This window comes from Artemia franciscana, chromosome 15 (assembly GCF_032884065.1).
Source record: "Artemia franciscana chromosome 15, ASM3288406v1, whole genome shotgun sequence".
Lineage (NCBI taxonomy): Eukaryota > Metazoa > Arthropoda > Branchiopoda > Anostraca > Artemiidae > Artemia > Artemia franciscana.
The window spans coordinates 31,788,486-31,804,297 of record NC_088877.1 but is presented as its reverse complement, the minus strand read 5'-3'; the positions used below and the strand labels follow the sequence as shown (position 1 = coordinate 31,804,297).

General features: G+C 34.4%; 1 protein-coding gene and 1 long non-coding RNA gene across 4 annotated transcripts in view; one reads left to right on the top strand and one right to left on the bottom strand.

Moving 5' to 3' along the window:
- LOC136036354 (uncharacterized) overlaps positions 1-15,812 on the top strand; it is a 63,745-nt gene that overhangs the window by 23,793 nt on the left and 24,140 nt on the right. For both annotated transcript variants that reach the window (XR_010619713.1, XR_010619712.1), the window contains exon 2: positions 8,624-8,776. This is a non-coding gene — a long non-coding RNA (uncharacterized LOC136036354). The remainder of the gene's footprint in view (positions 1-8,623; positions 8,777-15,812) is intronic.
- Positions 8,081-15,812, bottom strand: part of LOC136036353 (ATP-dependent DNA helicase PIF1-like) — a 72,222-nt gene continuing 64,490 nt past the window's right edge. For both annotated transcript variants that reach the window (XM_065718518.1, XM_065718517.1), the window contains exon 11: positions 8,081-13,391. In XM_065718518.1, the coding sequence (XP_065574590.1) occupies positions 13,206-13,391 (186 nt within the window). In that variant the 3' untranslated portion in view covers positions 8,081-13,205. The remainder of the gene's footprint in view (positions 13,392-15,812) is intronic.

The following is a 15,812-nucleotide window of genomic DNA, read 5'->3' as shown; positions in this document are numbered from 1 at the left end:
CAATCAAATGAGCTGTTTGGAAGTTTCTAGGACCACAAATGGCCATCTAAAACTCTCTATCACATTTATTTTGGGAAAATACGAGGCACGGGAGAGGGGTATCCACCCTCTGATCACTCTGAATCTTAAAAAAGGCAATAGAACATTTGATTTTCAATCCAATGAGCCCATTCCAGAGTTTCCAAAATCACCCTTTCTATATAGCCGATACCTTATATGCACCCAGGGAATAACTTATAGCTCTTGCCCAGAGGGTTGTGGGGGGGGGGGGGGGGTTATCATCCTCAAAGACATAATTTCCGGGCCTTTCAATCACGTTGAACAAAATGTCTATCTCAAACTTTTGATCCGATGTATTTGGGGAAATGGTGGGCGTTGGGGGGAAGGGTAGCCTACCCTCCAATCATTTTTGACTATCAAAAAGGGCACCAGAACTTTTTATTTCCAATTGAATGAGCCTTTTCCGAAGTTTCTACGACAACAAATGGCCATCTCAAAATTTCTATCAGATGCATTTCGGGTAAATACGATGTGTGTGTGTGCGGTCGGGGGGTGTATTCACCCTCAGATCATTCTGAATCTCAAAAGGGGCACTAAGACTTCTGATTAGCAATCCAATGAGCCCATTCAAAGTTTATACGATTCCCTTTTCTATATAAACCCTAAATACTCCAAGGGCATAACTTACAACCCTTGCCTGAGGACTGTGGGGGGGGGGAAGGGGGTTGTCATCTTCAAATACATAATTTCCAGACCTTTTAACTGCGTTGAACAGAATAACTATCCCAAAATCTTGATTGAATGTGTTTGGGGAAATGACAGGCATGGGGAGGAGGCTAGTTGCCCTCCAATAGCTTTCAACTATTAAAAATGAAACTAGTTGTTTCAGTTTCTAATCGAATAAATCATTTTCGGATTTTCTACGTCACTTCTTTTGATACGAAGTTTCCTAGCCTAAGACCAAAAAATAAATAAATAATACATTGTGCCCACACCACTCTTTACTTAGGTAGCGCTATTGCACTGACTATGATTATGCGAATGCCAATAAACAGAATATATGGATCTAAAGTGATGGATGATAATAAATAATCTATCTCTCGAACGCTATCCCATTTTGGAAAATTCTGCTATTAGTTCTGTTTTATTTATGCTTTATCTAAATTTTGCCGTTACCATCAAACTTAAATAATCTACCAACGGCAAAATTTTAATAAGAATATACATTTGCCCTTTTGCCTTACGATGACATTACCTAGCAACATTATTAATATATATATATATATATATATATATATATATATATATATATATATATATATATATATATACAATTATTGCATTATAAAAAAATCGGTTTTCCTCAAATGGAGACCAGCGTTAACACTTAAGATGAAAAAAGAAATTATCCTGCTAATGTGCAGGGCTCTTTACCCTTTGCCCCCGAGCATGCCATTAAAGTTTAACTAGCAATTAACTAACAGTATTTTAGAGTACAAAAAATCCAGCTGGCTCTTACAAGTATTTATTTACCGATTGCCTTTCAAAAACTTAGAATTGAAAATCTTATGGTTTTACGCGGATTAAAGCAAAATATGGAATGTGAATTTTAGATATTTTAAAGTTATCCAATTCAATCGCCATAGAAATGAAAAGGACGGACTAGAGTTGTAGTGGAGAAGGAGATAAAACATTTTTAATTTGGAAACGCTTAAAAAATTTATTTTGCAAGAGGAGAAAGTGGACACTGATGGAGCCTTCAGGGGCTCCGGTCAAAATCCGGTCAAAATCCCCTATGGCTATTAAAATATGCAAGGATTAACAACAGTGCCTCTAGTTGACCAGTGTGGGCAAATGTTTATGCCACTTCAACCTTCTAATAGCCCTAATAACATGTGCCTGCCCAGTGTATCATCCTATGTGCCAATGGTGACCACGCAAAAGTTAACCAGTATGGGCAAATGATTATACCTATTTAACCTTCTAATAGCCCTAATAGCATGTGCTTACCCAGTGTATCATCCTATGTACCAATGGTACCCACACAAAATAGATACAACCCACTGCTTGAACAGGAGTGTCCACCCATACCAAGAAGTGGAGAAACATATAGAGAATAGGAAATAGACATGTTAGATTGTGTTGACCCCTATGTTGCAGAAGGTGTGAATACTGAAATAAACAATAAATCAGCTACAAAAAGAAGAGCTACAGATATGGAGTGTCAACAACCTACAAAATTTAACATCAACCAAGAATTTGAAATCCCAGAAGAAGAATTTTTCAAGATTGGAATGGTCATTGAAGTAAAGGACGAAGAGAAATTAAGAAGATTTCTCAAAGTGCATAAAAGAACTATTAAGAGAAAACAAGTTTGAGTTTGAAGTTTTTGCTAAAAGAAAGAAAATGTTTATTTTTATGAAAAATGAGATGGCAGCTGAGAAAAATTTGAAGCAAAGTCAAATGCGGGGTTTCAAAGGCGAGGAGAAGAGGAGAGACAGTAAGAGGGATAATAAAGGGAGTATCCCTTGAAGTTTCATAGGATGATATTTTAGATGGTTTAGATAGCTCATTTGCAATAATTGGAGCCAAAAGGCAAAAAAGATTTAATAGAGAGATTAGAAAAAAGGAAGAAAGTCTGGCAATATTGCTAACATTTGAAAATAATTTCCTTCCTCCAGCGGTCTGGATGGGGGGGGGGAGGCGGATTGTATGTGTATTTAAGAGACAATTGTTACAATGTCGTGAGTGCGAAAGATATGGACATGTAAAGAAATATTGCCCAGCAAAAGAAGAAATTTGCCTACGATGTGCTGGAAAGCATGCATCTGGACTGTGTCAAATGAAGTACAACAATCTATAAAATAAAATATCATTTATACAAATGCAAAAATTGTTATGGTAACAACTCATCAACTTCAATGCAATGTAGTGTCAGACAAAGGATTACTGAGATTCCAAAATTGCAGGAAAGACTCAAACGAGTTTTAGAAGAGTTGAAATAGTTTATAGGTCAAATGCTGAAGTGACTAACAAACAGGTATGTAAAGAACAAGCAAAAATCAACTTGTCTTTTAGGGATAAAGAAATTAGTCAGGTGCAGCAAAGAATAGTGATTAATACTAAAAAAAACAGATTGTGATTGGTCTAGTGTTGTCACCAGAAATTTTAAGAACATAGAACTTGCCTGTCGGAGAAAAGGTAGATAAACTCTGTAATTTTATTGAAAGTTTGGGAATCAAGTAAATGAATAGCAGCCTTATATTGAATCAGTGTATAAATAAATGAATGTTAAATCAAACATAAAAATTATGTCTTGGGATGCAAGATTATTGGTTAAAGTGAATAAGGATCTAGTACTAGACTCTTGCATTAAAAATAATATCGACGTGTTCTGTATTCAAAAGACTTATTTGAAACCATTAAATCCATCATTCAGAGATTATAAAATAGTGAGATTAGATAGATAAAGCAAAGAGAGAGGATTATCAAATGAAGTCGTTGGATGCAAACTATATCTTAAAAACAAAGTAAAGCTGAATATATTTAATATTCCATTCATTCATTCAATATATTTAATTAATATTCTTAATTAATATATTTAATCTATATATCTAATTCAATATTAATATAAAATATTCCATACCCCAATTGGTTGTTTGGACATTTTCATTTGACCTTTTCAACTATACTGATGAAAATAGTTATTTCAACATTCTGATTCATTGGGGGAGATGGGATGTTGGCTGGTTACGTTCAAATCCCCTTTCAATTTCGATTTCTGATCGTATGATTCCCCCCCTCCTCAAACTCCTACGACCAAGCCTTCCATAAGAAGCGGCCAGGAAAACAAAATAAATAGGAAGTATTTCGCCCTTGACTAAGGCAATGCTAATGCATTGACTTTGGTATTTACTAAGAAAACAATAAATAGATGATGAATTTTTCAGGTCCAATAATGTTAATACCCCTCAATTTCAACAAGTACTACATTGCATTTTCAGGTAGACAAAAAAGGTACTTATCAAAAATTCTACTGTCTATTTCGTCTCAGTTCATTCAATGCTCTCCTCGAGTTAACATCTCAGTATCGGAGAGCGCGCATTTTGACTTATTTTATGCCAATTTTGTGAACACCTGTAAATAGTTATTATGACCAGGAAAAAGAGACGTAATGATATGGAATCCACACGATTATCTGTGCAAGATTCAACAGCCGAAGGGACAATACGTGATTCGATCGATGCACTGACCAGTTCGGTCCATCAGATTTTAGAAACAGTTAAAGCAACGCGGGAGGAGATACAAGGTTTGAGATCTGAATTATCCGAAATCCGTTCAGACATTAGTGGTCTAACCTCCAAAGTGAATGATATTGAAATTAAAACTGCTACCCACTCGGATACAATTACAAAGATTCAGGCAGAATTAAAAGATATAAGAATGAAAGAAACCCATGGATTAGGCCCTCTCACTGATAAGGTCCTCATATTAGAGAATTTGGAAAAGAAAGATAACATTATTGCTTGGAATTTAAAGGCTGCTTCAGTGCCGGAGGCCTCGACGAAAATGGAACACTTGCTGGTAAATTTCTTACAACTAAAAATTAATTTTGAAGTTAAAGAAGTACATAACAAATTTGTGAAAATACGACTCATGAACTCGGATGACAAATTCTCGGTACTTCAAGCGAATAAACAATTACGTGACCAGCCCTGGAAAAAATACCTTGATAAAGCGACAAAATTTAATTACAATGGAGTTTTCTTCAGTGATGATGTTAGTAAAACTTGCAGGGAGATTCGCGCTACGCTGAATCAAAAAAAGAAAGAAATGAAGGAGAAAGGTTTTATTGCATGGATCCCACCCACGGTACCACCCACATTATGCTACATAGACCAAGACGGAGTGAAACAAAAAAAGAAGTGGTATAACGTCCCACCAGCCGAATAAATTGTGTAATTTTTTAAATTTTTTTCGCATTATTAGTGATTTGTTAGGATTTGTTCATAACAGTCATTATATAAATCCGCAAATATGTGTTGGTGTGCCCACATTGTTGCCAAAATATGCGTGTTCTCTGTTGAATGAAAAAGAATGAACATACCTCCACCGAAACGCAATGGATTTCTCCGACGTATGCGGTTGTTATATGTGATTAGCTTAGTTTTCTTTTTTGAGTGGTCTTTTGTTAAATTATTGATTAACTGGAGTGAGGCTTTTTTGTTGATTTATGATATTGAGTTTACATAATTTACCTGATCTTGCAAGCAGAACTAAACTGTTAGAGGAAAATCCTTTTGATATACTGGAATGCTTGAAAGATGTGAAGGATGATGAAGCAGTAATTTTGGAAGATAGCCCGAAAAACAAATATTCATTTATGGATGATTCTATCCCCACATGCAGTAATGTACGTTTTTCTAGCTTTAACTGCAGAGGTTTACTTAATAGCATTGAGTTCATAAATGACATAATTAATAAAAATAAAATTGAAGCTTTAGCGGTAAACGAAACTTTCTTAAATGATAGAAATATTAATGATGTGAAGTTTTTTGATTATGATTTTGTTCACGAGAGTAGAAAACACCATCAGCATGGTGGATTAGGATTTATCATAAGAAAAGAGTTAAAATCGAAAATAAGACGAGACCTAATGATTTGGAATGTAGAAATGATTTTTGAAACGTGTATTCTGGAATGTGAAGTTAATAAAAAATCAACAATCATGATATCTTTATATCGCCCACCTTCCGGAAGTATAGATCAATTTTTGATGCAACTTGAAATTTTATTAAATAAAATATCACAGATGAATAAGCAAATATTTATTTTTGGTGATTTCAACCTAGACCTAATGAAAATTCAAGCAAAGCAAAATGATTCGAAGATAAGAGAATTTTTAGAACTAATGCTTTGTCAAGGACTGCTCCCATCATGTCTGATTTCAACTCGAATAGATGATATTGGAGCAACATTAATTGATAATATTTTTTCTAATAGTATTTGTTTTTCAACTTTTGTAATATTAAACGATATTTCAGATCACGGTGTGATAATTTCTGAATTTAATTTGGCCAGATCTAAAAAAAATAAACGGATTGAAAAAACAGGTCGTATAATAAATGATGAATCAATTGCGCGTTTAATTATTAAGCTAGGAGATATAGATTGGAAGGAAGTAGTCAGTACTGAGGATGCAAACAAGGCATTGGAAATGTTTTATAAATCATTTAATGATGTTTATAATGATATATGTCCGAAAGTTAAAAGGAAAACACCCAAGTCAATGCCACAAAAACCATGGATATCTCCGAGACTGTTAAAATGTATTAATGAAAAAAATAGACTATACAAAATTAAATGCAACTATCCGTCTGATGAAAACATCCAGAAATTCAAATTGTACAAAAACACTCTGACTAGAACTTTGAGAGAAAGTGAAAGAAATTATTATGAGAAGGAAATATCTTCAGCTGCGTCCCAACAGAAAATGTGGGAAATATTGCGTGATAGATTAAATAAAAATAAACGAAGATCAATACCGACTTTTCTTAATAATGGAAATGACGCTAATGAATCAACTGAAAAAAAGGATATCGCAGAATTATTTGCTAAGCATTTCAGTAAAATTGGTGAAGAATTGGTTAGAGATCTTTTGGATAAGCCATCAGATTATACACGATTTATGCCCCAAAACGAAGATAAATCATTGTATATGCTACCAGTATCATTTGATGAATACCAAAAAGCTATTAGTGATTTAAAGAGAGGAAATTCGGCTTCAGTAGATGATATATCGACAAATCTCTTAAAGAAAATATCAGGAGTAATATATGAACCTCTTGCAGATGTTATAAATAAGAGCATAAAAAATGGTGTTTTCCCTGATCTTCTGAAAAAGGCTAAAATAATCCCTATATTTAAAAAAGGGGAGGCTCAAGATCCCAATAATTACCGTCCTATTGCACTCCTTTCCCCACTGGCTAAAGTTTTTGAAAAAATAATGAAATATAGACTTACATCATTTCTGGAAAAGATAAATTTTTTTTCGAAGTTCCAGTTTGGTTTTTTAAAAGAAAGATCGACAGAAGATGCTGTCGCCGCAACACATATTTTCATTAATGATGCTTTAGATGATGATTGTTTAGCAGCTACATTGTTTTTTGATATTAAGAAAGCTTTCGACACTTTAAATCACGAAATTCTATTTAAAAAACTTGAAAATACGGGAATAAGAGGAGTACCTTTAAAATTAATCAAATCATATTTGCACAATCGAAGGTTTGTGGTAGATATTGATGGAGAATATTCGTCTGAGACATCGAATAATAATATCGGTGTACCGCAAGGTTCAATTTTAGGACCTCTATTATTTTTAATATATATAAATGATCTCCCAAATTCTACTACTGAAAATGCATTAACAATTATGTTTGCGGATGATACTGCAGCAAGTTTAAAAGCACCAACATTAGATGCACTGAAAGAAAAACTGATTGAAGTTACAAAATCCGTCACAAATTGGTTCCAAATTAACAAACTTGTCCCTAATTTTGTTAAAACAGAATTTATTATTTATGGAAGATCAAATCAAAAGTTGAAAAATATTTCTCTGAATGAAATTACCATTGATACTATTCATGAAATCAAAAGAGTATACACAGCAAAATATTTAGGTATCGTTTTTGACCCTACCATGAATTTTAAAACACATATTTCGTTGTTGAGATTAAAATTATCAAGATATATAGGTTTGCTCCACCGACTAAAATTTTTATTCTCATATAAGGTTCTAAGAATCCTATATTTTTGCCTAATTGATGCACAAATCCAATATTGCTCAGCTATATTTTTGCTGACTTTTAAATCACATATTAAACCACTACAAACCCTGCAAAACAAAGCTATTCGAATTCTAGATAAGTTTTTACAACACCCGAGGAGTACAGATATCCACTCTCAAACACGTACCTCTTACCTGTTTCTAGACATAATGACTCTCACACAGAAATCTCATCTCCTATTATCTAGTTGGTTTTTTAAGATTCAACATGTACATAATTTCTTTTTTGACCAGAATTTACTGTCCAAACATCAAAATTCACTGACAACTAGATGTGTTCACCCATACAAACTTCCTCTGGTGAAAAATGAAAGATCCCGTTTCAACCTCCGGTATATGATCCCATCAATAGCCAACAAATATTCATTAAATAAATTTGTTGAGTTACCAAAAGGATCTTTCAAGAGACGATTAAAAAGTCATATAATGGAATCTGCTTGCAAGAACGGTTGGTAAAAATTTTTAATTCTTAATTTTATTTTGGCCTCACTCCACTTACTCCACCTTAAATACTCTCATTAAAGATACTCTTTTTTTTATTTATTGATGAATTAGTGGTTCATTTTTTGTTTGTTCTGTATCAATGAGGATTGTTAAATTTTGTTTATATGTCTTGCCCAGTAGTCGAGCTTGTCTCTCCATTTGGGCAAGTTGAAGATTTTGATGAATATGAATTTTTGAATAAATGAATCTGAATCTGAATCTGAAAAAGTTCTTCTGATTCATTAGTCAGCCAGCCAAAACTTAAATAAGCTGAAGTCATTTCTTTATTTTTAGGAAGGGTATGGGGACTACTTTATATCATGTAAAAACATAAGAGAACAAGTTATGAATGCACAGTAGAAAGAGATACAAACTTGTAGGCTGCTTTCGCGTACATGAGAAGGAAGGAACAGAGAATGATAACTCCAAAAGATATAAACAGCTCCGGTAACATATATTAAACTTTTGATATAACGGTGTATTTAGGCTGAAGAGCTCTGTGGTTTATCGCTTCCTAGGGTGGAAATACCCCGTGGAAAGATTCAATAGGGGCTGAGTATGTAAAGTGTACTACGTGAATATACATCCCAAATTCTTGGTGAAGTTGAGGAATCTTAGTGCTCAAATGTAGGTCGTCTGATATAGCTTCGATGAATGTTGTCTAACAATATAGCTGTTATCAACAAACCTCAACACGTTTTTTATACAAGAAGATATTCGGGTGCAACTGAGTGAAGAATGTGTGCTGAAGACGTGGCAGAAAGCAATCACAGCTAAGAATACCAGTGTCAGTCTTCTTAGCAACAAAAATGCAGCAGTGACGACTAGCTTTCAAGGAAATGAATGATAAAGCTCCGTCATCAGAACTGTAGACTGGGCAGCTCGAGGCTTCAATACTACTCAAAGAAAAGAAAGTAGACGATATGTAAAAATTCCTGATGGAATTGCTGCTAATAATGCAAAATTCAGACTAACAGCGGCACTGGCGAGGACTCAGTTTCTTCATAAATCTGGTTCCATCAATACTCCTATTACTCCTTTTAAAAGTTCATCGGGCCTTAACCATTTAGAAACTGTATCAAGATTTAATGAAAAATCCTGTAATCCTAGCAAAATCTGTTAGGAGCTTAAGACACTGGATTAAGTAACAATGATATTGCAGCAGGACATTACAGCACCAGATGTGCCGTTTCCATCTGTTTTTTTTTTCTGCAACAATCCTAGGTATATCATTTATAGGTGATTGTTCGTTTGACTTAAACACAGACAATATTGCACGCAAAGGTCACTACTCAATCCAGAGTTTAACAAGTACGCGCAGGTTGGGCTACTCTGATCACCAACTCCTCCTGGCGTATACAACCTACATCAGGCCTATTCTCGAGTATTGCTGTCCCGTTTGGAATCCCCAAACTCAAACACAACTGGCATGCCAGCAGAACTAGATGATGTCCAAAAACGTTCTATTAGAATAACACTCGGACTCCGCTTCAACAACTACCAAAGTGTTCTTGAACTTGTCCACATTATCCAATCCAAATATAGGAAAACGCTATTAGCAAACGATAAAACTATTTTTTCGTCATCTGTACAAATCAGCAGAACTACTAGGCATCCCAATAAACTACAGCCCGTTGAGAGCCGCGTTAATAGATTTGTAAACTCTTTCGTGCCATATTTTGTAAGCGTATTTGACAAGTGACCTTTTTTTTCTCATTTTCTTTGTGTTTTGTGATTGTAAAAGTAGTATGATTTAGCGTTTATTTTTAAGTGCCACGATAGCTAATCAAATAAACGAGTAGGAAACACAAATTTTACACTTCAGAGTTTACACATACATTATAGAGAGAGCGGATTTCGTTATGTCTCAATTCACCTATAGGACAATGAAATGACTAGAGCTTCCTCTACTAAGACTGCCTCGTCTTTGCTAAACCTATTGTCAAAACAAGGAGTTTCTGTTAATTACAGGTTTTGAGAGTTTTATATTCTTATCAAGTACAAAAATACAGTGAAATTTTCAAAACAGGCATTTACAATAGCAAAATATAAAAGAAAAAAAAAACTGTCAGCAAAACATGACAGTTTAAAAAGATAGGAACTACTAGAAAATGCCTAGAATTTTCAAAAAACTTAATTTTTTCTATGATACTTCATGATTTAAGATAAAATGCTTTGAATGGTAGAGAACGAGATAGCCTAAAATCTTTGAAGATGTTCCAGAATGAATAAAATGAAAGACATACCTCTTCGCCGTAATTAAAAACCGATCTGACCATTTTGGCCAAATCCCTTTTTTTCAATACGCAATGGTTAACAAGCAGTTTGAGGCTAAAAGCCACAGAATTGGAAGATTACTTCGGAGGTAATCAAAATTCAGTCGATTTGGCTTCTAATTGACTTATGGATAGTTTAACCGGTGAACAAATCAGTCCACCCATTAACATTCCATTATCAAACATACTTACGTATATTAGTCGTAAACTATTATAAATTAATATCTTTTAAATTCAAGCTATAATATTATTTATTTAAAATAATAATAAAACTATGTTTAAAAAATAATATTTAGGTTTGGCTATAAATTAGCCAAATTAGATTCAAGGTGTTCTGTCGTTTTTGGCAGTTCAGCTCTAGGAAAAAGTCTAATTAGGTTCCACTGACCAAGTCAATCATGAAGGACGGTTTAGTGAAATTGCCTGTTACAGATTAAGTATGAGAGTTTACCCAAAAACGAGGTGGGTATAAAGAGCGACGCTCTGATTAGATGGGGATGGAGGCGGAGCATAAGTAGCTCTACATGCGATCGGTAGCTTAGTACTTTGATAAGTTATTAGTCATAGTAATATGCTCCAATATAATGATCATAATCTATAATGTTAAAAAGATAAAAATATCTATTAATTCATAGCTTCAATTGTAAATCACTGTCAACACAAAGAAGAGCCCCCATGCCACGCTCTCTTTACCGTCAACTGTGCGCAATTATGCATATGAAACATACAAAATAAAAAGCATTGCAGAAAAAATATGGAACCAAAGTGATAAAACAGTTAGCCTCAACTGTACAACTGAATCAATTAATCAATACATAAATCTCAGCATAGCACATGAAACGATTAGCAAGGGAGGAAGTAAACACTAAAGTAATTTTTTTTTACCAAAACAGGTACGTACCAGGGGCGTCAATTCACAAAAATATATTTTTGAAATTTGGGGGAGGGGGGATAATTTTGTTACTTTTTTGATTTCTTTGAATGAAAATACCAAAAAAAAGTATTTTTCAAAATCAAGGGGGACTAAGATTATTAATCTACAAACCCCTAAGAAAATTCCACCAGGTGTTGTTTTATTGGTTAATATGTCTTATTCTGAATCAAGGGGAGCTAACATATCAGGGGTTATTACTCCTTCACCCTCCAATTGACAACATGTAAATCACCTATTGTTTATTATTTTTAGCACTTTTGGCCCATTCCTCAATCCTTGAGTACATGGCAGCTTCGAAACCACTTATTAGTTTACATTCCCGGGGTATAGTCAAATTTCAGAAGATGTTAAATTCTTTATAATCCGAAAACACATCAAACACCTTAATTAGCTATTGAGCTGAAAATCATGACATGCCTTTTCATTCCGAACTTAGATGCTCTCAAAAATAAGTAAGATCGTATTTAAATAGCCCCTGACTAATAGCGTGTAAGTGGGTTCTAGTTTCTGATCTAATTTTGAACATATCAACTCTTTCAAAAGGGGATATACAAAGCCCATTCGCGGACCAGTGGATTGATCTTTTAGAGGGTGATAAGAGGCTAAGAATTAGCTTTGAGCAAGTGGGTATACAGATATTTATTTTAAGGGGGAGAGGAGCATTTTGGTTGGCCCACATACAGGGAGCCATTTGGGAAACAAAAACGAAAATGGATTATTTTAAATACATAGGAAATTTCTCCCACGGAAAACTTTTGGAATCGGAAATCTTAACATTTGGGGGAGATTAGGAGAGCAAACAGGGAGGACTAGGGGGATGAAGGGATGCTAGATTCCCTCATTCATGCTTCCGTTCCCGAGTTAGGGTATACAGCGCTGTATATTGTAAATATACGCCTTAAATGAGCAGCGTATTTATAATGGCACACAAGTACATATTTTGAATTCAGATAAAAACCTGCAGAAATAAAACAAATCAATGAGAATAAAATGAACTAGAAAATAATTTACCTTTAGTTAAAACACTAACATAAAAAAAACAACCAAATATGAGACGGATTCAAGTCATGCATTAAAATACGCATGTTACACGTTTCCAAATACTTTATGTTTTAAGTAAAGGGAAATTCTATCCTAGTATGGTTATTAAGAGAGGGGTCGAAAGTGGAGATAACCCCAATCTAAGACAACTTAATTTGGAATCTTTTGAGATTTTAATCGGTCATTACTTGAATTAAAAAAAACTATTACATTTGTTTTATTTTGAAACTACACGGTAAAGATTTATAATTGTCAATCGAAATGCAAATAGGGACATATTTTAAAACCGTTGGAGGTTGCGTTTTTGAAGATGCTTAAAAAGGTATCACAACCGTTGTATTCCTAACCTATAGCCAAAAACTATCAAATTTTAAGAAAAAAAGCGCTGGTCATGAACACGAATGAAATATAAAATCTGAAATATCTTCCTATATACGTCATCGTAAGTGTTAAGATAAAAAAAAGCATGATTCAGAAAGAATAACACACAAAAAAAGAAATACACTTATAGTTGATATGATCGTTAGAAAGTTTACCAGATATTTTTCAAGTTGCACACTCGAAAGGCACATAAAAGTTGCGCACAAAGTCGCCAAGTAAAATCTAGTGCACACTAATTACACAACTAATAAAAATCTTGGAATATATCACGATAAAACGCCAAAACAACAGCATCTGCTCTGACACATTCAGTGCTAAAATCTAATACTCTTAGGCTATTAAGACTCTTTGCTCTTGATAGGGCTACATAAGCTTGTCCTGCTTCAAATGCTCTGCCAAGGGTCACTTCCACACAATCCAAGGTCATTCCCTAAAACAAAAATTTGTTACTTATTTCTATTTTTTGCGCAGTATATGCAGCGAAAGTAATTGAATATGCTCCAAGTTCAAGCACAAAAAGTCCAATCAGTTCTAATAGCTTATCAAGTTTAAATGCATTCGAGCCTCTAAAACTAATGTTAAGCAAAACAATTTTTAGCACTTTTATTTTAAAAGGTGAGGACCAGCGTTGCCGCGCTGCTTTTGAAGCTCAACATCTATGATGAAAGGCTGAGATTATGTGTTGTGGTAAAATCCCAAATGTTCAACTACTATTCTAACGACATCTCAACAAACAATGCTTGACAAGCTAAAGCTGCAACAGCTCACTGGCTCGGGCATGTCCAGCATGCGGGGAAGGCATGGTCCCTGAAGACAGATTTCAAAGCTGGTCTCCCCTAACAAGGCGGGACGACAAGTCCCCCTCTTCCCCTAATCACTGTCCACACCAGATAGAAAAGATGAGCGCGAGGGCTACAGAAAACCTAACGACACCCTAATGAGTAGAAAAGCCTTTAGAAGCCTAGAAAACCTTATAGGAGAGCTAGAACTGATATAATTTCGTTGCAAGGAGGGGGGAGAGTTCAAAACACAATTTTAATGATATTTGATAATTAGTCTAGCCAACTGAGATATACATTTGACGAATTACCAAATTCTACAGATAATCCGGTTATAAAAACGGTCAATATATTAATAAATTTGGTTTCCTGAAAATCATAAATTAAATCCCGTTAATTTTTCTCCCTAATTCAAGTTAAGAGGTCATTTTAGAACAATCAAACTGTTCCGGCTCTGTGTACTTTTCTTTTGTGTTTGATTGTTTACCACGTCTATGAAATTCTAATTCGGGATAATTATGAATGGCTTTGTGCGGAAATACAAAACAATTTTCATTTTGTCTTTACGCTCGTTTTAGGCTTGGTAGGTTTTCACCGAATGGAAAAAAGCTTCTAGTTAGCTTGCTGTCAAAATGAGACACGTTCATTAAACTTAAACAACGCAAACTAGTCACTCTCTTATGGTTTAAAAAGTCCTAGTTATCAAACAGCTTCCTTCTGATAAAGTAACCACTAAGAAATTTTTATAATTGAGGTGGATTTTTGACTATATTCATTTTAATTATATCCCCGGTTCTGATCACCCGGATCTTTGAACTTCGCTGTTATAAAACGATTCGTTTTCTTTGAATTTGTTTTTTTTTGTCTATAAGATTTATTACATTAGTAGCGGTTTTTATCACCAGAAACTTATCTTGCTAGACCACCGTGCTTGGTGCACATTGATCAATTTTGGGTGACTAGTTTATTAGCTTTAAGAGTTGTCTGGTCTACAGTGATGTTTCTACTATTACTACAAAGAAAATTCACCACGCACTAAGCCTCCCGAGGCCAACACATTCGCACTCACTCTTCATCCATCCCAATCTGTTCAAAATTTCTCTCTATGCTCCTTATCACGAAGTTCTTATTTCCTTTTAATCATCTCTAATGACTTTTACTATCCCACTCGATGATCTCCTGTTTTCCGTTTGGCTCAACACGGATCATCAGAAAGCACGATTTTCGGCAACCATTTATACTTCATCTCTAAAACCTGACAACACTGTTAACATTACTTTAGCAAATTTCTAGAAAGTGGAACAAAACCAAACCTTTTTACAGTTTTATCGTCCTCCAAGACATTCAAGTTTTTTCACTTAATGTATAGCTTCAATTGTCTCGTAAGACCATTCATTCCTGTCTCAAATCAACAGGTTAATTATTGTGTTACCTCCGCAAGGTCAGTATACTACAGCCCTTGAATATATCAGTAAACAGGTGTAACCAAAGCATCTACACATTTCCCATCCGAAAATCCACGTTTCAGAGCCATACTTTATCATTTGCATTACTCTATCCTAATTCTTGTTAAAATGCTTTCCTATTTCTTCAATTTTTCTATCCCTTCAATCCCTTTCCTTTTTTTAAGTTTTTTTTCCTACATCTTCAAATCTTGTATTTGAGATGTTTGGTTCACTGAGCCAAACTCTAAAACTTAAATGAGTCAGTACTGACAAAAAGGATCAAGTGAACGAGCTCCAACCAAGAATTTCTAGCTAAAAAGCTATAATAAGATACACCTGTATCTGGCCGTTTTAAGATTCTTAAACACTATCTCTCCATTCCTTATGACAACTGAGGATTCTGTGATAATATACGTCATTTTCCAAGCAGAAATTTACTTTAACTGAAATGAAAAGTTTCAGATGCGACAATATTCCTTTCATGTACGAAACCTATTTTCCACTGATCCTTAGAAATTGGGAAGTTTAGTAGAAGTTCTATTGAACTACAAAGTTGGAGGACTATTACGAAACAGATAACTGAGCCAAACATAGGCTAGATTGATTTAATCATAAAACAAGCCATAC